Here is a 21,786-nt window from a genome sequence, read left to right on the forward strand (position 1 = left end):
GTACCAAGTTAACTTTTATACCTTATCAAAGCACTGCATACACATGATGAAGGCACATTTTTCACAGCGACATGTAGCTACCTTCCTCAAACACTCTTTACAACATTTATCTGAAAAAGGAAGAATACCTATCTTATTTTTCATTGCACCGCAGATACACCATGTTTAAATTCCAAATGTTTAGGACTGAAATTAAAACAACAATATGTGTCTCAATATACTTACATGTATGTTTATCATACAACTCAAAAATTGACTTTATCAATTTGATAGTCTTACCCGTGTGATCAGTGATAATTACCATGCTATAAATTTGTTATCTAAACTTGAAAGATACATCTTTAAGTACAGGAGTATAGATTTACCTGGATCCACCAGTTTGTCTGTGACTCTTCTTTTCAAATTTTGTACCATCTGTGATTGTGTTATTTTGCTGAGCTCTCTGTAACACAGCAATGTATTGAACTTTGACATCTCCCAAATTTATTCAAAGAGTTAGATAACTTCTTATTTTGTTTTTTGACTTCTTCTAATTTCATTAAATTTTAAGGATGACCTAGACAATGATTTCATTTTGTGTTAACTTAAATCTGCTTATCCTATAGAACAAACTTTAATCTTCAGTCTAAGCCATATCAGACAGTTTATTATATTTTCTATTGACTAACTATTACAGAGTAAAAGCTCCAATCAGAGATCAGCCCCTTCAACTTCCAAGACATAAAAATAATCAGTCTTATTTCTGAGAAATGCCACTAAAACTAGGCCCAGGCTGATTGTTTGTACAACAACCCCTTTCCCATCTCGTAAAATTTGTAGAATGGACAAGCTTACCGTTATTTGACCGCAAATAAGACCTCTCCCGCAATTATAAGACCCCCCACCTATTTTGACACATTTTCAGACTTAGGGGGGATGTCTGCAAATAAGACCCCCCACCTATTTTGCAGTTTACTGGATGACGGATTTGAGCAACGGAGTAATTAAAATAAACACCAAAATTACTTTGTATCGGAACTTCTTTTTGTTTGTTTTATCGGCATAGAAAAATCACGTAGTAAACAATTGTTTGTGTCCTTGTTATTTTTGTTATTTAATACAAGTTAATTCACGGGTGATTTAATTTAATTATAAAAAACTACGAATTGTGGACGGTGCTCATATTTAATTGGAGTTTATTTTCAACAAAATACGCCGATATATGTTTCCATGAACGCTTTATATCGGCATGGTCAACACGTTTTAGTGTTCGTACGGCTTGTCATTTTTTTACATGAATCGGCAAAGATATTCGTCATTGATGCAGATCGTTTCTGCAGTCATGGGTTCTAACTCAATACAATCATTACCTAAAACATCTACTTAAGGCATGTAGTTTCAAATATGTTTATTTGTGAACGTAACGTACCTGTAGTTCACGATCAGTTGGAGAAACCATGCTTTACTTTTCGGCCGCCATGTTTTGTTTACGCAGTCAGTATAATATGATTAGCCGCAAAAGTTTCGTGTTTTACTCTGGATACAAAAATACTTGCTACGATGTTTTAATGCAGTTTAATACTTGTATTAATATCTGAAATATTATCAAACTATCGTCGTATCAATAGCATACCGATCAAATTCCCAAACACGACTCGGTGTGAAAGTATGGCTTCAACCGGCGCCATTTTCCTACACATGTGTGTACAAACAATTGCATCAGTGCATGTTGGCACGTTGAAGTTAAATCACGATCGTTTGCTCATTTGGCTGAGACAAATGTACGTAAATTCTTCTGTTTATGAACGAATTTGATATGTAAATGTTTGCAGTGAATTTTAAATAGGCCTGAGTCTGAACGGCGATCGTCCTTCCGATTCACGGCGATTGATTCACGTGTTTACTAAGACGGAGATGTAGTTGTAATCGTAAACAATAACCGAATTTGAATATTTTGAAATAACTATATGATTATTAAAACTTCTGGAATAAAATGACATTGCTTATGATGCTGTTTCTTCGTTTTGATTCATTGGTGAATGTCCGCGTGACTCTTGCAAAAATGTGTTTCCCTTTCAGACTTACGTTACAACTGCCCTAGTACTGTTTATATTTTAATTTGTCATAACATTTGATTTAATTTACTCATACGTCTTCATTATTATTATAAATAGTTGAACATCTTGCTATTACCTATCTGTCATACAACTGTTACAACAATGACAGGACATTAAAAAATCCAAGATGGCGACCTCATGGATCGATGTTATCAGGGGGGTTGTCCGCAAATAAGACCCCCCCACCACTTTTGACCTTTATTTCTTCTCTGGGAGGGGGGTCTTATTTGCGGTGAAATACGGTATGCTGGTTCACTCTTTATGTCAGTGTTCAATTTACCTGTCCAAAAGTGTGCGCTGGTTGTACAATACAAGTCCTACTGTGTACAGGTCAGGCCAGAGCTCCTTCACATCACCCTGTATAGGGGTCGGTGCCTAAATCAACAGAAATGATACAGGTAACAATTACAAAATTATCAATTCTATCACGATTAAAATACCCTTAAAGCACAAATTCAAGAAAGGTGTAGTTTGGCTTTATTTTGTTTTCATTTTATAAACAGTTCTGGTTGTTTATGGATGTGCCAAGTTTCACTGGTCACAAGCCAGATTTCCATGAAGAAAACTGACCCAAAAATGGAGAATATGTTGCATCTATATATAATGGCTAAATGGGTCATAAACTGTGGTCCCTAAAACAATTTTGGGAAATATTGTCACAGACATGGATGCAGTTGCAAATTTAATAGCAGAAAGTATGCTTATGACCAATAACTAGTAAACTACAACCTCATTAATATGAATAATAATTTTCAGGTGACTATAGCAAGTATTAGTTTTTTATAAATCTCTCCCTTTCTTCAAACTCTCCAACACAATCTCTAAACAGTACCTGGTATTGTTAACACAATCACAAGTGATTTTGTAAACAATCTAAATTCCTGCATTTTGCTTTATTTATGTCACTCATCATAATTAAACATTGTTCTGTTTAGTATTACCTGTGTACATACTTAAATTTTCATTTTATGATATCCATTTAAATTGCAACTGCATCCATGTCTGTGACATAGATTCCCCATGCCATGTAAAGGCATAGCTGATCAGCCAAAACTAGATTAAGACCTCTACTACATCATACTCAACACTACTGCATACATACATGACACCATCAGTATATGTTTCCATTATGGCAGAACTTGAAAGAATCAAAATATGAAATCTCAGTCTCTTACCTGGCATATTTCTATTGGACATTTAACTGTAGTCTTGCCTTCCTTAGCCAAAGCATGAAGACAGCCCTCACAGAAAGTGTGCCCACAATCCAGCAGGAGGGGATGTTTGTGGTAGGATCGACCATCTGTAACATGTACTGTTAGGATAACGACAAACGTTTAAAATGTTCACATGTATGACAATACCTGTGACATGTACTGTTAGGATAACGACAAACGTTAAAATGTTCACATGTATGACAATACCTGTAACATGTACTGTCAGCCTTAGGATATAATGTAGCATAATACGGCAATATACTGTTAGGAAAACAATAAGTAAATCAAGGCAAATAGAAAATTTATAGAAAATAAATATAATAATAATTGGGTGGACTGTCAGTGAATTATTAGCTTGGTTTTTTTTTATAGTAATTTTTGAAATTTAATTTATTAATCCTGAAAAGATCTCAAAATTAAACATGTTCTGTTGAAAGTATGACCAGATTGAATATGATTTTTTTTCTGATAGTGTGTAAATTGAGTATGATTTGTTTTACTGTAAAATACACTGGTCTCATAAACTCATGGACTGATCTAGTTTTGTATGGGGCCATTTTGACAGATTACGAAATTTCTGCAGATTTCAACAACCCAAATTTACTACCTTCAGGTAAATCTAGCAGATAGTTGAAAAAATGCAATAAATAAAACCAGTTTTAAAAGCCTGTCCTAACAGAAATTAAGTCAATGCAAGTTATCTCCCTTTAATCCAATAATATTAGATCTCGATATTGAGAAACTTCTGATGTGCAATATCGAGATCTAATGCCCGAACCCTATACGAGTCTTCGCAAGTTCCGCCCTCGAATTAGAGCGGAACTTTGACGCTTAATTACCAAGTGAAAAACTTACCAGAATGTCAAAAAAAACATGTATAGCGTGAATCAGTAGTTATCCATGAACACATCCTGGTATAAGAATATGTATGACATAACATTAATCCGCGGAATAATCACACATTTAAGAGCTGACCCATAGCATCGCTGTATAATCTACAAATGTAGGTTAATTCCTATTCCACATTTTTCGTCTTCTTTCCGTGTTTTATTCAAATTTTTGTACGGTGTATTCAATGGGGAAAAGATATATATTATTTTGTGAGTAACAAGATTGTTTGTTATGCACGGGAAACAAAATATATTTTTTTTGTTCTGATTGATTCTGTCATAATTTTTTAATTGAATTCGATTGATTTTAGTCGAAATTACTGCCAATATATTTCATAGTAGATAATGATTCTTTTTTTACTTTCACCGTCCACACATTTTCGTTCAATTTGTAACAAAACCGAAAGTACAAAAATGGCGACCGGAGTAGACTATACAAATAGTTTGGTTGGGGTTTTAGTAATGTGCTTAATTCGGTATCTATACAAGTGCACTTCTATGTAGTTTCTCGCTATATTGGTGATATTTAACTGTTTTGGGATAATTCTTTCAGGATATAAAAGGTTAGTGTAAAACACAACTTGAAATTTTGAATTTATATCGAGCCCATTTCTGCGCCGTGTGAATCCTGCCTCGATTGTTAGAGGTTAGACACGACGTAATGATCAAAAGTGTCTCGTCGTGCTATACCTCTAACATTGTTGGAGTAATCTCCCTTATGTTCTTCCAAGAATCATTCTGCATACAACATCAATTATGGTTTTTTAATGTCTTTGATGGAAAATGTGGTATTAAAAATGTTGATGTTTACAAGGTTTATTTTCTATTTTATTAAGTTAGTGAAAAATAAGCATAACTGGAAGCAAAAATTACAAAACAACCACAATAATGACAGACTTTAGTGTACAGTACTGCAGTATTTTGAATGTATTTTTGTTGCACTACATATCAAAATAAATAATATGAAAAAATAACATTCTTTGTACTTTTTGCAACAAATTAATTGGAGTTGGAGTTTTGTCTGTATCATGGGATAGTGGCGATACTCTATATTTTGGCTATTTCAAATATTTGACAGTGATGCTGGCCATGATGATCACTGATCATGTGTTTATAAATCTGCAATATCGCAGCTGCAAATACAAAGCGACAACACGTCTGCAAAATTGTTTGCAGTTTCAAATCAACTACATAAAGCTTCGTGTATCACCTTTGGTGGAAAATAAAATGAGTGACACTTCGGGCAAGTCGGACACTTCTGCATTTCAATGAATGTTTAGGTCCGTGTTTTTCTTCCTTTCTTCTTACATGTGGACTGACGTGATCGCGCGAGATTTCATTTGGCGCGAGGGGAGGGTTCATTATTTCCTTTGCACCTATGAAATAATTCGTCTGCTATATAGATTGCTGATCGTTAGAGACAGTTTGTAAAGAGTTAGTAGATCTAATGGACTACGTTTTCTTACTCTTAGAAATTAAACATTTTTATTTCTAACGTTGCACAACATGGTCAAAAGCCTCATTTACTAGCGTTTATGCTTATCACTTGTTTTAAAACAGTAAAATAGGCTTAACTACCGCGGACCCGTAACGTGCTGATCCGTGAAGCTGATGCTGATGTTTTTTTTTCGTGTAAGCTAAGGGTACATGTATACATATACCCTTGGCTAGCGAAGTTGACATCTAACATGATCAGTGTTGAACACCATGATCATCTATTCACTTTAATCAATCACTACGGTGGCTGACTTATATGCGTATTTTCGTCTCGAAAAGGAACTCGTGTTTTCGAGGCGAAAAGACGAAAAATAAAAGACGAAAAAACGAAATCGACTAAGATTTTTCGTCTTTTCGCCTTTGAAAATATAGCCTTTTTGTTTTTCTAGCCTCGAAAAGACGAAAATTAACAAACCTAAATTTTGTCTTTTCGCCTGAACTTTAAAGCGGTTAAAGGCGGGCAAAAAGACGAGTAATTATGGTTAACTAATTATTACAATGCTAATTATTATTAGCAGATTTAATACTTGTTAATTTTCGCCTTTTCTTTCAGTCATAGGATTTTTTTTTTGATTTTTTTTTTGTTTACTTAAGTTTCCAGCAGAGAAGTTAACCCAAGGACTAATCTACTGGCGAAATGACACAACTCCGCCACCGTAATAGATGTGTAATTTATGTAAAAAATTTGGGGGGGGGGGGGGGGGGTTCCAAGTTACTTTGGGTTCTGAAAACTGTGTTTGGCAGTAACTAAATAAACAAGGCAAAAATTTTGATTTTTAATTACTGTCCTGGCACGGGTATTTTTGTAGCTTAATTTCAACTAGAAAAGATGGAAAAGATACAGGAAAGAGCCATTCGTTTTATTGAAGATGATTTTTACATCTTTTAGATAAGTTTCAATTATCATAACTACATGTAAACAGAATGAAAAAAATAAGCCATCCACCAATGAGTCGCGAGTTCAAACCCCATGTGGGGCAGTTGCCAGGTACTGACCGCTGGCCGGTGGGTTTTTTCCCGGGTACTCCGGTTTTCCTCCACTATCAAACCTGTCCTTACATGACCTTGGCATTTAAATAGGACGTAGAATAAACTAAACCAAACCAAAACGGACAAGTTTGGCTTTCAAATATTTTCGGGTTTTCACTTGTGACCGTTTTTGAAGTTTGACAAAACCTTTGTCCAGTTCACGTTGTTGCATACTGCCAAAGAATCACACATAATTTCGGTCACAGATGAAAAAAAAGTGTTAGCAGACATATATATATTTAGACCTACCACAGGTTCCAATAGACCATTTTAGATGTTCTAGTTCTCAGCTATAGATCAAAAGTCGATAGAATTCATACTCTACATATGGTGCATAACTCGATCACGGACAAAGGAAATAAGCACTTCAAAAAATGACACTCAAAAATAACACAGCGATTGTCAAAAATAATATTTTATTTCAAACAGTTGAGATTCTTGGAGGTTTTACAAAACAAATTCGTTCAAAATACAAAGCAGCATTTTATACATGCACTGGTCATGGTGTGGCTACGTGTACCAAATAAGGAGGTTAGATTAGTGCATTTTACTACCACAGCAAATCATAATAATTCTTCCGGTTAAAAACTTGACAAACGCGATGGTTTGAAATGTACATGACATGTTTACTGATATCAAATAAATTTCAAGCAGATATTTTTTTTAATGACATACCTTGAATCTTTTTATAAACACTATAGTCTAGAACAACAGAAAACATTAATTTCTGAGATAATAAAAGTTCACATATAGTAAGCTTACTCTTTTGATGGAATACTGATTCAAATGGTCAGTAGCAAAATAAGAAATTACTTCACCAAAATAGCTAACAAACGAAAATTATAAGGAATCTGTAGTACCTTACTACAAAAATTAGACGCGTTTTATCAGTTCTTGGTATAAAGAAGGTAAATGCACTTGTACCATGTCCTGAGAACAGTTCCTACATGCAATATTCTACGGTTTTAAAGACCAACACTAACTTCATCATATCTTCAAAATTACACCGAATAGCATGAAGCACATCCAAAACATGGTAGTTTTTTGACAGCTAGGATAAAGTGGTCAACATCTGATAAATTAAAATCTCCAGTTATTATTTATATACATACTGTAAACGTACCCGTTTATTTTAGCGCAGTCAGGTTTTATCGCATAATAAGCGCAGGTATAAATCAGCCACATTAGGTAGTTCAATACAGTAAATGGCCTTTTACAAACATTAGCGCTGTACATGAATAAAAAGCGCCAAAACTACCGCTAAAATATGTATGTTTATATGACATCAACCTGTTTGCATGCATATAGTCCAGTACATCATACAGCCAGAATAAAAATAACAATATTTACAATCTAGTAAAACAATATCGAATGTGTATTAAAGCCAATTCGTGGATAATATTCAAAGGAATTTGATTTTCGTAGGCGGTTTTTTTCACAAAAAATATATTATTATTTACAATATCCAATACTCTTTCTCTCTTCACACAGTTAAGTAGATGTAGGTCAATGTCATAAATACAGCCTTGGACTTATTTTAATGTCCTACGTGATGACATCAGTTGGTTACACCTACAGTTCAGCTCCAGACAGTAAGACTCCAGGTAATCAATACCTGGTACAGGTGGATAATTACCTGTACTGTTAGGGTTCGTATAGATCATACATTACAGCTACATAATATAACTTTACTGCCCTACCAATTACAGCTTCAGTCCTATTGAAAATTACCTGAGCACCAACAAACGGAGAGAAACATTCTCGAAGGACTTTCTAATTAGAAAACTATACAGCATCGCATTGTCAGATGTCTGCTTTATATTGATGAAGAGCGAAAAAAATGTGATATCATCAAAAAGTTGTTTAGATGATATAGTTCAAAACAACATCGCAAACTTCTCCAAGAACAAAAAAGATATAATGATTTTTTAATTTAATCAATGTGTTAACTGTTAAAGGCCCACTACCTTTCCGAAACGGCTTTTAATTTTTAAAATGGGAATGTAAAACAAGATCGACAATTTTTTAGAGTCTTAAGAATTATTAACTTACCGTTAATACTACATTTACCATCACCTTCTGAACGATTTGATTAAAATAAATAAAATGTTTATTTTCATAACGCGGGTCGTTATTATGTTTCCCGACGTCGTCCTAAATACCGCGCGGTAGTTGACTATCACTGCGCCAGACGGTAAAACAGCGAATTGACTTTTCACTGTTTTCATATATTACACAGGAAATCTTGCATATGTTTTGTGTCATAACCTTATTTTAGGTCATCGGTATGCATTTTCTGATGTTATTAATGTTTTTAAGAAACCTTTGTATTTTGCTCCGAAAAGGTAATGGGCCTTTAAAGGATTTGTGCAGTCAAAAATGATAATTTCAGTTTATGCTGGAAATGGCTTTATTAGACCATGTAGAAATCTCTCCGTGCCGCGCGCGACCGGAATAACCTGTAAACCGCCGATATCGAGGTCAAATTTTCTAGCTCTAAACCGTGTGACGTCACAATAGTCCGTGGCTTATAGCTGTACTATAACTGATGTGCTATCACTTACATCGACGGTCACAGGAAAAGCCGATCAAAGATTTTTTATGATTACTTTTGAGTGAAGTTAATCGTACAATAACTTTGGCTCGAATATAAATAACTAAAAGAGTGAAATTCGATGTTTCAAATACACTAATTTATGCTCTAATAGCAGGTATCTTCGTGTAATTATGAAAGAAAATCCACACAGAAATAAAAGTTTCAGATTTTTTGTCGAGGAGTTCAGCAACGAATAAGCTTAAATTAGATAATATTTTCCTGTATGCTGTATCTTTGATACAATGTTAATTGCAAAGTTTGTGACTGTAAAATGAAATTTTACGTAACAATTTAAGAAATCCTTGATTAAAGCATCAATGATATGATGCTTGACATACGTACACATCGATGATTGTCATTTGATCATTACAAACATTGTGTTGTGTGTTGCTAACCGAATAAATCGAGATACATTTATTACAATACCGTAAAACGTTTCAACATGTGGTAGAAAGAATTTACTTTTGATATTATAAAAGATCAAATAATTGAGATATTAAGCAAAACGAACTATTTTTCAGACCGTGTGGTCGCTTTCAATTTTTAATCGATATACGAGTAGATACACCGATATTATAGATATATAATTAGCCATGCCTTTGGTTTGATAGTTATGTAATACCTTGACCAGGATGTTGTTTACCTGTACACAACGCCATTCATCGAACTCACCTGTAATTACCTGCTCGCTGGCAATTTGCTATTAAGTGGACTATATCGGGGTATTTGCTATTGTCTAACTGTCAATCAGGTTAGGACATCTGTTAATTGGATTGTGCTTTGAATTATGGAAACCCGTACATCTATGTTCTAGGTATTTTATTGTCACCTCCATTTTTAAAATGAAGATGTAAAAGCAAATGGAAGTAAAATATACCTGATCATATCTAGGAATATATATTACAAACACATATATATATGTCGTACACAGGGTAAAACAAAAATGGACTTATTCAGAAACACAAAAATGGTTCTAAGAACTATTTCAACTAAAGGTTTAACCTTAAAAATTATTCCAGTCTAGTACTGTAATTACGGAATCGTGGCATATACCAACCTTCCGTAATTTCTAAGGTATTAGTAAAAATTCTAAGCATGTATTTTCACCGTTTCGAATCTAAATGTACATGTATAGTCATACAAGAAGGGTTACAACATTATCACACTAAATATACTTATTTTAAATATCACTTAGTATATTTTTAAAAATGTACAAGATATTATATCTTTTTATAATGCCTGTATACAAGTAATTTCAATTTTTCATTTGAACACTATATGTGGTTACTTTTTGGATTATACGATAAAATGTTCATATACCATACTATTAAATCACGGTATGATATACAAAACGGTCGACAATGAATATACTATTTTAAGGATTTAGTATAATTTTGAAATAATGAATTTAAATCTACACTTAAACTGATTTAGGAACATATATCAGAAATACCATTGATGTATTTCTGCTTTTTTAGTTAACGTTAGGGATAAAGTTTCAAAGGCAACAATATAGATATACATATTATTTTCGGTATAAGTTCGGTACTGTTACTCCAATATCACATAACTGATAACCACATTTTATTTTTAATCAAAAACTGTGCCGTGTTTGCATCGTTATAGCAGAAGTTTGAAATAAAAACACGGATTCTAGATATATTCATGCTAAAATTTTGGGATTTTACTCGTAAAAAGATAGTGTTACATTATACTGTTTTTTATTACACTGAAATTTACATCCAATGCTATCTAAATCTAAGTCCATACTGATCCGAACATCTTTTTGATATCGCTATCAAATTGGACTGATTATCTAATCTAAAGTTAGATATATGCTTGTCTGAATTTTTTAAGTGTTGTAAATGGAATGTTTTGAAACTGAAAATATCTACATCATAAAGCTAGAATAACCATTTACTCGAAAAACTCAAAATTGTAGATCTAACGTATACGTATATGTGCTATATATACATGTATGTACTAGGCTTACCTTGTGTAGCCGCGGACTACTCTGACATCACAAGACCAACGTGACCACCTAGCTCATTATCTCTGAACCGTAGTCGACGCTACCCGTTAAATCACGACCAAAACCAACCGATAGCGCTAAACGCTAGGCGATTCGTTGTGTGGGACTTAATTTTTCATTAATCCAAAGCAATATCCTGACGTATTATCAAAAAAAAAATTTAAAAAAAAAATGGGCTGCACAAATCCTTAAACTTGCTGCCCTGAAAGACGCATCATGGTTACCATGGTAATATATAAAGGGCAGACGATTTTTTATTTACTCCTGGTATCATGGATTTAGAGAAGTAATTAATCGTTGTCATATGGTAACAATTACATTTATCAATATGTTGCCATGGCTATGCTAACTCTTGGAACATGTACATGTATATACATTCTCGTCATCAGTTTGTTAACCATAGCATTCGATGTTTACTAGAACACAATACACAGGCATCATCATTAACCATGGTTACCGACTTACCATGGTTAAAAACAGGTTATCAATTTGTTGTCCAATATGATTGTCAAAGTAATATGTACAGTCTCTTAAGTCTACACTACGGTTACCATTATAAATGAGCCATAAGTAAATATTCCTTGATCAACTTAGGCAGAGGTAGGCCCTCAACCTTCTGTATGATATGAAGATCAGATGCTGACTGAAGTAAAGATTTCCTGATCCGTAGACAGCTCAATGTCCTCAGGGTTCTTGGTGTCTCTGACAAAAACTTCATTAAGTAGAAGAGGTCTGGATTCAGTAATAAGTTCATCATTTTCTCTTCCTTACACTTTTTGATTAAAGACATAGTAACCTCCGCTCCTGCTTCTAGAAGTAGCTCTGGGATTTGTCGGTCCTGAAAGTACCAGTAACGAATATTACATATAACAGCTTAAAACCGTCCACAAAAACCTGAGATCAGTTGCCAACAATATCTGTATTATTTTTAACAAACTTTAAAAACAATTTAAATATGAATAAATGATTACATATGAACCATTTGAAGAATTGATTAAACATACATGATTAATTAAAATTATTATACAAAGTCTGCATAGTGATAAATATATTTGTAGATTATTGTACTTTTCCCTCACTTTAATTACATTATTTTGATCATTTTTTCATGGTGTAACATGAGAGGGATATCTTAACATACCTCACAATACTGTAGAGACATAGAAAGTGGTGTATGTTCATTATAAGCAATGTGATTTGGATCAGCACCATTCAGAAGTAACATTCGTGTCGTTGGTACACATCCCGTCCGGCAAGACAGATTTAACGCTGTCCATCCTCGCAGTTGAACAGCATCAATACGAGCCCCTCTCCGTATCAATAGCGACATAATTTTGTGGTTACCATGCATTGCGGCTATATGTAGAGGTCGGAGAAGGGCGGTGTCCATCACATTCACATCGCATTCTTTGGCTAAAAGAATGGCTTTAGCCATTTCATAGTTATTTAAATCCACAGCGTGCCATAGACAGGTACAGCCACGGTCGTCATGGTTATTTACATTATAGCCAGCCTGAACCAGTAATTTAATCATGTCCACCTGGTTTTTCACAATACATGCATACATCACAGTTAGCTTTAAACAATCTTTCTTTTTATATTCCCTCAATGTGTAAGCGTAATTGTTGACATCCACAATGTATTTCAGATTGACATTTGCTTTCTTACTGATCAACTCCTCCACCACTTCCTTCTGTTGTGCCTGCACCGCCACCTCTGTAAGAGTTTTACCGAGCCGGTCAGGACGGTCAGTACTGCGGAATGCATGGTTCACGTCCAGCCCCTTGTCCAGATACTCCTTAAGGGATTCCCGCTTCCCTTTTAAAAGGATGTCATACAAGTCATCCTCGAAATAATCCATTGTTCTGACTAACAGGCCACTCTCCATTGAACTGGCATTTAGCAAACCAGTCGGCACCTATGTAATGTTATGGAGATTCCTGGGTATCGTTTCATTACAGGGGGTTCAAAAGGATTTCTTTACAAAAATCATGACTCGATGGAAAGAGAGTTTTTTTTCCTTTTATAAATTCTTTACCTGTAATTAGCAAATCATGGCAAAAATAAATTTATCATTTCTATAGAGGTTGTCGCTTGAACATGCATTGATTAATTCCATAACGTACTGTTCGTTGTTAAATAAAGAATTCCTGGTCAGCTCCTTGAGACCCTCACTAAGTTAATTCCTGGCCTTGTACATAATTAATAGAGTACCAAGACTTCTGTTGCTTTACTGCCCCCACTTTCACTCGAGAAAGTCGGCGCGGCGTGTTACTTTAATTACGGATACGTCTGTCACGCAACAGCAGTTAGCACTGTCTTGTGATCTCATGCACCGATAAGCAGTCATTTCAAATGTAAATTAACTAACACCGTACAGAGCTCTCAACCGGTATAGTTATACTTGCAAAACTACATATTCTGTATATAGATAAAGACTCCAGAGTGCGCAAACATGGAATGACAACACCGTCGATGCATTATTTTCACTTTATAGTTGTCCAAAATTTCCAATGCTAATTCATAAAACTAGGAGTTGACACCAAAACACTCGGTGTCAATATATGGGCCATATGAAGTTGCAAAAGCGTCATGTATCCAAGTTAAATTGGTTAACTTCCGGCAGGTGCCCTCTGATTGTACACAAGTTAGGCAAAATTCCAAAAGCTTCCGAAAAAGGTCGATCGGAACCTTTTGATATTACCCTCCGTTTCAAACGTTCAAGAAACTTCGTCTGTTCAGTTTCAAAACTATGCAGCATCTATTTCTTGACAAGGACAGAAATTCGTTTTGTCATCAGCTAATACGTAAATTGTAAGTTTTTATATATACAAATATGGCTTTTCTTAAATTTGCTTTTCCCCAAAAATTACAATACTATTACAACTAAACCCATTCCAGTGTAAACAAAAGCGCGGGAAAAATGTGGCGAAGACGCTTGTAATTTTCGTTTCTTCTGCCGTCGGCTGTTTCTTTGTGATCGTTTTGCTCTGGCGTGCTCATCGGTTCACATAAAGCTCGTCTCGTACTTGGTGTATTCAAGCGTGCGAAGAACACTTTTTACTTCTGGAGTCTTGTCATTGAGTAAAAAGAATATGCCGCCCAAACGCAAGGTAAGATTATTTTTGCATGCAAAACATTTTGACTAGTGGAGTAGGCCTACTGCCGCACAGATGTACATTACATCAGTTCATTTATTTGATCATGTACGCAGTCTAGAGAGAGTAAATATAAGGGTTTAAAAGCTATAAGGATTAAGTCTCTCAGTCTTCATGATTTGATGTTGTTGACATCCTATGGACACCATGCTTTTGATTATAAATATATAGTACACGTACATTGTATCTTACGACTGTACGAGTTACATCCCCTGAATGTGTTTCAATTTAATTAATTTGTACATTTTTATTTTTCAGTCTAAAAAGACTCCTGAAGATGTAAGTTAAACACATTTTTTTTTTATAAAAGAACAGCTTAATTAAATTGGTATGTGTTGTAGATGTTGCACACGGAAATATATTTAATTGAAGGCAACCTATCAACTCGAAAGAATTTTTTGTTTGTTAAACCAAAGGATTTATAAGTGAGAAGGATTTGTGACTGTCTCTTTACACTACTTAACACCTCGCGAGACGCTTATGAACCAAGAATAAAAACCATTTTTCTCAACAAATACTTGCCTTAACGAGTCAAACCAAACACCAATGTAAAGTTGATTAAATTTTACAATGTTTAGTACTTGCTTTAAGGACGGAAGATTTAGAACAAATGTTTTAAATTTTTGTTAAAAAAATACAACAGCTCATGAAATGACAGCACGTTTCAGAAAGTAAGACGGTAGCCCTCACACCCGCAAGCTAAATCAAAGGCTGCGCCGGCGGATATCAAAGGAAAATCAATCGTCGCCCAATATCACAGTCAGTGCACAAACACAAAAGCTCCTGCGCCGCACTCGACCCAAACCCAGTGTGACTTATCCTTCTTATATACGTCCTTGGTTAAACTGTCCATATATCTATTTGTGGTTAAAATATTTTTAGTTGAGCCCTCATGTTTAATGCTAATATTGCCTTTCTTCTTTGATACCAGACTTACTATCACTTAGACATATTGACTGATATATATCTGGTGAAGGGCTTAAATGCTAGATATGTACTTTTGAGAAAACATTTGGTTTAATGTTGCAACTATTTTAAGGACTGCGTTTAAAATATGATGATCAAGAATCATGAATAAAATAGTGAACTACCTTGTCAAAGGCCACACTCGGCAGTGTCAACTCTGGTGTCTCTGGCTAAAACAGTTTCTCAAATAACTATATGAATACACACAATGGAAATGCTATAGACATGGTATGCATTAACTACATACAAATGCAGTATCTGAATTTGTCTTCAACAGGAACCAGCAGAAAAACAAGTCAAAGTGGATGAAGCTGGTACATCAGTATGTATTATCATCTCCTATAAATCTATCACATGTTACCGTATTCAACCCAAGAAATGCTCAGGGCATTTAAAAAATAAAAAAGGTGCTTCATTAGATGAAATTATTGCAAACTTATACAGTTTTGATAGTTTTGGTCTTATGCCTGGGCAATTGAAATTGAGGCCTCAAAAAGGGGAGGGGCGCTTAAAGGGACAGGGGGGCTTATTGGGTTGAAAACGGTATAAAAGGAAGGCCAGAACAAGATGATGGCTATTTACACTATTGTGGTCCAGCGTATTTCTCTACAATAAAGGTGGATGAGTTTAATAGGATAATTTGTTTTTAAATATGATTGAAGATGTAAGCATTATTTCCTGTTAAAAATTATTTATACAAATGTTGAAAAAAATAAGTGATTAACCTAAAAACTTTTGACCCCAATTTATATTTTACCTCAAAGAATGGCAAAGGAAAAACTCCCAAACCCAAAAAAGAGGACAGCCTTGAGTCTCTGCCAGAGGGAACAGACACCAGCTTTCCGAAAGAGTTCAACCCAGACAAAGTTACAGAGGATGGTCGCAAGTCCTCACTGAAAATCACCTCCTGGAATATCAACGGCCTACGTGCCTGGATGAAGGTAAAGATATAAACAACTTTCGTTAGATTCGTTACATTGATGTAAACACTTCGCTGTAAAACTTGTTTATAAACCCTCTTTATGCTAAACTGTTACATTTTAAGGTTTTTAAATGTCATTTGACATTTTTTATAGACTAATTCTGTAATATTTGACTGTAAAATACATAATACATAAGTGACATTCAGTGTAAGGGGAATTGAGTCACTGTTTAAACATATGAGAGTCACAGATATTATGTGTCATTCTGATCCAATTTTAGTCTTTTAGAAGCTATCAGAAAATCAAAACATATTGTTAAAATATTGTTCAATATTGTAGCTCATTCTACCATAAATCTGTTGTTGAATATTCTACCATGATCTGTTGTTGATAGTACAATTTCACATACTACCATGGTTCGTTCTTGATAGGGAGATGGTCTAGACTACCTGAAGACCTATGATCCTGACATTCTTTGTGTCCAAGAAACCAAGTGTTCCAAAGCCAAGTTACCAAAGGAATCTGAAGTGGACGGTTACCATGCCTACTGGTCATCGGCAGAAACTGAGGGTTATGCTGGGACTGGCATGTACACAAAAACAAAGCCTGTCAATGTGACATATGGCATTGGTGAGTTGGCTTTATGTACAGCGCCATGACAAAAGTATTTGTGATTTTCAATGATGGTGAACATCATTGTAGAGCTCAGCATCACTAGTATGATGTAAAACTTTAATCAAACAGCAATAGAATAATTACTTTTACCATATATTGTGAACTGACCTTTGGAATTTTTAACTTCCAGCAAACGATGAGGGATTGAATTATATAATGATTTGATGCATTGTAGACTGAATGAAACTACAGTTGTGACATCATAAGTAACTAAGTGAATATTTTTAAAGCAACTTGACAATGCCAATTCATCATTCACCAACAACATTTCTACTTTGTACACAAGTAACAAATGGTGAAGCAATAAAGGCTCCCTATTGTATTTTAGGTCAAAAGAAGCACGACAACGAGGGCCGTACAATTACAGCAGAATTTGACAAATTCTTTCTAGTGACATCATGTAAGTATTAATTGCTAATAGTTTAGGACACAAGCTGATATTATGTTAACATTTAGTATGATGTTATAATTCTTCAAGAATGTGTTTAATGATTATTTCTTGTCTTGATTGGTCTGTTACAAAATTTGACCAAAATTAGCCACACATAGCGGTATAGTATATCTATTATTGTATTAGAGGTAAGCTTTAAAACTTTTAAATCATATAAACACAGTTATTTCTTTTGACATCTAAGGTATATGTAACATGTGTGCTTCACTATTTTCTTACAGATGTGCCAAACTCAGGGAAAGGTCTAGTAAGACTGAACTATAGAACCAAGGAATGGGATGTTGACTTCCGCGAGTATATCAAGAAACTGGATGCCCAGAAACCAGTCATTTTGTGTGGAGATCTAAATGTTGCACATACACCTGCAGGTAAATAATTCTCAAGGATACTGACAAATCATGTGATGTTAATGAGAATTTCTAATTCTTCCTTATATTTTCTGTTAAATGATGTGTGTTGTAGTATTTTCCTGTTTCCAGACCTAAAGAATCCAAAGACAAACAAGAAGACAGCAGGATTTACTGAGGCTGAAAGAGAGGAGTTTACAAACCTGCTGGCTGAAGGTTATGTGGATTCATTCCGAGAGCTGTACCCAAACGCACGAGACTGCTTCTCCTTCTGGACATACATGATGAATTCACGTGCAAAGAATGTGGGGTGGTGAGCATATTGTTTGGATATCATTTGAACCTTGTATCCACTGAATTATTAAGATTTACTTTGTAATATGGTTCTACCATGAAAGAGGGTCATTTCATAATATGGTGTTTGTGAATTTGAACATCATGTCCCGTTCTGACCCGCTTTGGTTAATTGAGGCAGGGCAATTACCATATTCTACCCTAGAAGTGTCCATGTCCTTATAAATGCCCCTCCCCTTTTTGAGGCCTCATTTCAATTGCCCGGGCATCAGACCAAAACTATTAAAACTGTATAGGTTTGAAATAATTTTGTCTTATTAAGCACCTTTTCATTTTTTCAATTTTTTAAACACTTTGGGCGCTTATTTGGTCGAATACTTATGTCTTACAGACGTTTCTATTTCAAATACTATGTTACTATTCAGGTTACAATATATAAATTTATTTGATATTGTTGTTATGATTAATTCTAATGCTATATTTCTTACTGCTGATGTTTTATATATGCTATGTGTAACAATATGGTATTTTGGTTTCCAGGCGACTCGACTACTTTGTTCTCTCCCAACGATTGAAGGTTGACCTGTGTGACAGCATAATCCAGCAAAGCATTATGGGTAGTGATCACTGTCCAATTATGTTATCTATGGCTCTTTGATTAGAGCAGCCTTTCAAAAAACAGACAGATCTGAATGAATTACTTGATCTGAATCAGGGAGTTAAAGTAAAGGAAAATAGGCCAATGGAATTGTTGAATACAGCAATTTTAAATCATCCAATGGAGAATGTGTGATAATAACAGTATCAAATCAACCAATGAAAAGCTTGATTTCAGTATTATCAAATCTATCAATCAATGTAATAGTCTACCAATAGAATCTTTGGTTATTAAATCCTCCAATAGAATCTTTAGTTATTAAATCCTCCAATAGAATCTTTGGTTACAGCAGAATCACATTAGCCAATGAAATGTTTCTTTAATACACGCAGATGTGATATTCATTGATGAAGTCATTGGTTACATGACACATAGCTCACTAGAGATGTCATTATCTATAACTAAAGATTGCACTACCAACCAACCAAGGTGATACTTTTAATACGAAATAGGGAGTAATTTTCAAATGGATGTTGAACCAATACATTATAAAACAGCTGTAAAAGAATTTTGTATTAAATGTTTTCAGCTCAAAATGCTGATTTTGTTTAAGTTTATTCCACATTGAAACAAGAGAGAGAATTTCATTTTATAGTGAACAAATTAATTCCATCAGTTTGTAGTAATAAAATCAACCGTTCTGATATATATTGGAGTTAACTCCCTTGGTTTCATCGATACAGATGGTATAGCAAACGGCAAAGCCTAGACTAATGTTGAAATGCATACATGGATGCCAGCAACAACCATGGGAGTTTTCTTGTATCTGAAAGTATTTTCAGTGTTTCTGAATATTTCGTGAAGTATTGATCATTGATCATTTTCCTCATTTCAAGACTGAAAATTCATTACCTATTACATGTATATGTAGTCATGAAGAATATTTTTATGTTGTGTTGTGACAATGTTGGGTATGTGAAATGTGTGTGTTCATGCATGTGAGCAGTTCTTTCGTATATATGTTGATGCATGATGTATAATTTGCCAGAAAATCAAAGTCAATTCATCGTTGTATTTTTTTGTAAACATGTTTTAAACACACCTGTTAATGACAATGATTTGATGACTTCAGTAAAGTACATCAATAAAACCATGAATCTTCAGATTTGTGTCATGTTGAATATTTTAATTGTTTCCATGGCAATGTGATAAAATTCTGTGACCTGTTGATAAATGTATATACCTGTGTATATTGAGATACATTCTGTTCTCAGTTGTGTCGCCTTATTTCAAGGTAAAAAAATATCAACATTGGAGGTTCCTGATTTTTGACCAGTATCATTCTGACATTGGGTTACTTCCATAAGGATCAGAGGTTGCCCGTAAATCTGACCTTGACTGATTTGTAAGTTGCAGATTCAAATGTGCCAGAATGGTATTGAAACAAATCAAATGTATAAGAACGCATTAATTTAAGATTTGGCGATCCTATCATGGTAAAGTAATCCAAATCTGAATATCTATAAAGAAGGGCTAACAAGACTGTTAGTGAATAATTACTTTGTTGTTATACGGAAGCAATTGCTCAATCTGTAAAATGTGGCCTTCTCCCTCAACAAGCGATTCCCCGCGGTTCACCCATTGGTGCAGGAACGATCTCTTCGTTGCTTCATGGATGTTATATGAAAACATAGGTTATCATGTTGATAACAAAAAAATCCTTTTCACTGCTAGTTAAATGTCGATAGTTCTGGCCACGCATATATCTTATTTGGTGTCTTTAATTTGGTCCTATTTCCAAATGTGATAAAAATGGTTGCGTGCTTTGAATTCAAGTTTGAACCATTAATCATTACTGTTATAAGAAAGGATGTAGCAACGCTTGTATTCAAGTTTGAACCATTAATCGTTATTGTTATATGGGATTCAAGTTTGAACCATTAATCGTTACTGTTATATGGAATTCAAGTTTGATCTATTGATCTTTACTGTGAACGGATGTAGCATCGCTTGGAATTCAAGTTTGAACCATTGATCATCGCTTGGAATTCAAGTTTGAACCATTGATCTTTACTGTGAACGGATGTAGCACCGCTTTGAATTCAAGTTTGAACCATTAATCGTTACTGTTGTATGGAATTCAAGTTTGAACCATTTATCGTTACTGTTATATGGAATTCAAGTTTGAACTATTGATCTTTACTGTGAACGGATGTAGCATCGCTTGGAATTCAAGTTTGAACCATTGATCTTTACTGTGAACGGATGTAGCACCGCTTTGAATTCAAGTTTGAACCATTAATCGTTACTGTTGTATGGAATTCAAGTTTGAACCATTAATCGTTACTGTTATATGGAATTCAAGTTTGAACCATTAATCGTTACTGTTATAAGAACGGATGTAGCAACGCTTGTATTCAAGTTTGAACCATTAATCGTTACTGTTATCAGAATTAAAGCAATGCTTGGAATTCAAGTTTGAACTATTAATCGTTACTGTTATAAGAATGAATTTAGCATCACTTGAAGTCCTGAACCATGTTTATTGACCTTTATATCTGACACAATGACCTTGACTTGTATCCACTGACACTGTCATATGGTCAGGTGAATCTGCTTGATTCCCTAACAACTTTGTTATCATCAGAAAAGCAATATTCAATATTGACCTTTGAAGTTATAACCTTGACTCCTTTCAGTAAATCCTTGACGAATGAACAACTTTACTTCGTTATATTACATGTTACTACAAAATGTTTATCAATTTGCTAAAATCCTGAATTTTTCTCGTTGAAATCCAAGATGGCCGCTGCACAGCCATTTTCAACCCATCAAACATAAAACGTTACACCGCAAATCTAGATCTCACTGGGAATCATCCTACCAGATTTGAATATGAATATTTTGGGGATAAAGGCATGCCTAGGAATAGTAAGACAGCCGTTAGTGTACACAAAAATGCTGAATGTCCGATTTCAAGGAATAAGGAAGAGGGCGGGAAACCTAACACGACTCGTTCT

At 34.5% G+C, this 21,786-nt stretch overlaps 4 protein-coding genes across 5 annotated transcripts in view; 2 read left to right on the top strand and 2 right to left on the bottom strand.

The window, feature by feature from the left end:
• The window catches only part of LOC138329339 (RING finger protein 17-like), a 78,570-nt gene extending 71,801 nt beyond the window's left edge, over window positions 1–6,769 (bottom strand). Inside the window, 5 exon segments of the mRNA XM_069276298.1 lie at window positions 22–110; window positions 366–442; window positions 2,377–2,471; window positions 3,272–3,408; window positions 6,694–6,769. Coding sequence (XP_069132399.1) covers window positions 22–110; window positions 366–442; window positions 2,377–2,471; window positions 3,272–3,408; window positions 6,694–6,769 — 474 coding nt within the window.
• The window catches only part of LOC138330404 (hexokinase type 2-like), a 47,401-nt gene continuing 30,356 nt past the window's right edge, over window positions 4,742–21,786 (top strand). The window contains exon 1 of one of the 2 annotated variants that reach the window (XM_069278020.1): window positions 4,742–4,763. The gene's annotated coding sequence lies outside the window, so the exon portion shown is untranslated. Of the gene's footprint in view, window positions 4,764–14,052; window positions 14,169–21,786 lie in introns of those variants that run through there. The other variant, XM_069278011.1, reaches the window with a different exon arrangement.
• On the bottom strand, window positions 11,715–13,986 carry LOC138330423 (ankyrin repeat and SOCS box protein 8-like). The gene is made up of 2 exons (XM_069278033.1): window positions 12,496–13,986; window positions 11,715–12,192 (listed from the first exon to the last, which is right to left on the bottom strand). Exons 1-2 carry the CDS (start codon window positions 13,240–13,242, stop codon window positions 11,908–11,910), a joined length of 1,032 nt encoding a protein of 343 aa, XP_069134134.1. The 5' UTR covers window positions 13,243–13,986; the 3' UTR covers window positions 11,715–11,907.
• Window positions 14,300–19,929, top strand: LOC138330429 (DNA repair nuclease APEX1-like). The gene is made up of 9 exons (XM_069278047.1): window positions 14,300–14,467; window positions 14,771–14,791; window positions 15,756–15,800; window positions 16,243–16,419; window positions 16,833–17,031; window positions 17,405–17,476; window positions 17,749–17,895; window positions 18,007–18,187; window positions 18,709–19,929. The coding sequence occupies exons 1-9, from the start codon at window positions 14,450–14,452 to the stop codon at window positions 18,824–18,826; spliced, it is 978 nt and encodes a 325-aa protein (XP_069134148.1). The 5' UTR covers window positions 14,300–14,449; the 3' UTR covers window positions 18,827–19,929.

Source organism: Argopecten irradians, chromosome 1 (assembly GCF_041381155.1).
Source record: "Argopecten irradians isolate NY chromosome 1, Ai_NY, whole genome shotgun sequence".
In the NCBI taxonomy this organism is placed as follows: Eukaryota; Metazoa; Mollusca; class Bivalvia; order Pectinida; family Pectinidae; genus Argopecten; species Argopecten irradians.

Excerpts from the sequence above, each read along its gene's own strand:
- LOC138330423 (XM_069278033.1), bottom strand. The coding sequence starts at position 13,242 with ATGGAGAGTGGCCTGTTAGTCAGAACAATGGATTATTTCGAGGATGAC. Across the intron at positions 12,193-12,495 it reads TGTCTCTACAGTATTGTGAG|GACCGACAAATCCCAGAGCT; the intron begins GTATGTTAAGAT and ends TGGTACTTTCAG.
- LOC138330429 (XM_069278047.1), top strand. Across the intron at positions 17,032-17,404 it reads CAATGTGACATATGGCATTG|GTCAAAAGAAGCACGACAAC; the intron begins GTGAGTTGGCTT and ends ATTGTATTTTAG. Across the intron at positions 17,477-17,748 it reads ATTCTTTCTAGTGACATCAT|ATGTGCCAAACTCAGGGAAA; the intron begins GTAAGTATTAAT and ends ATTTTCTTACAG.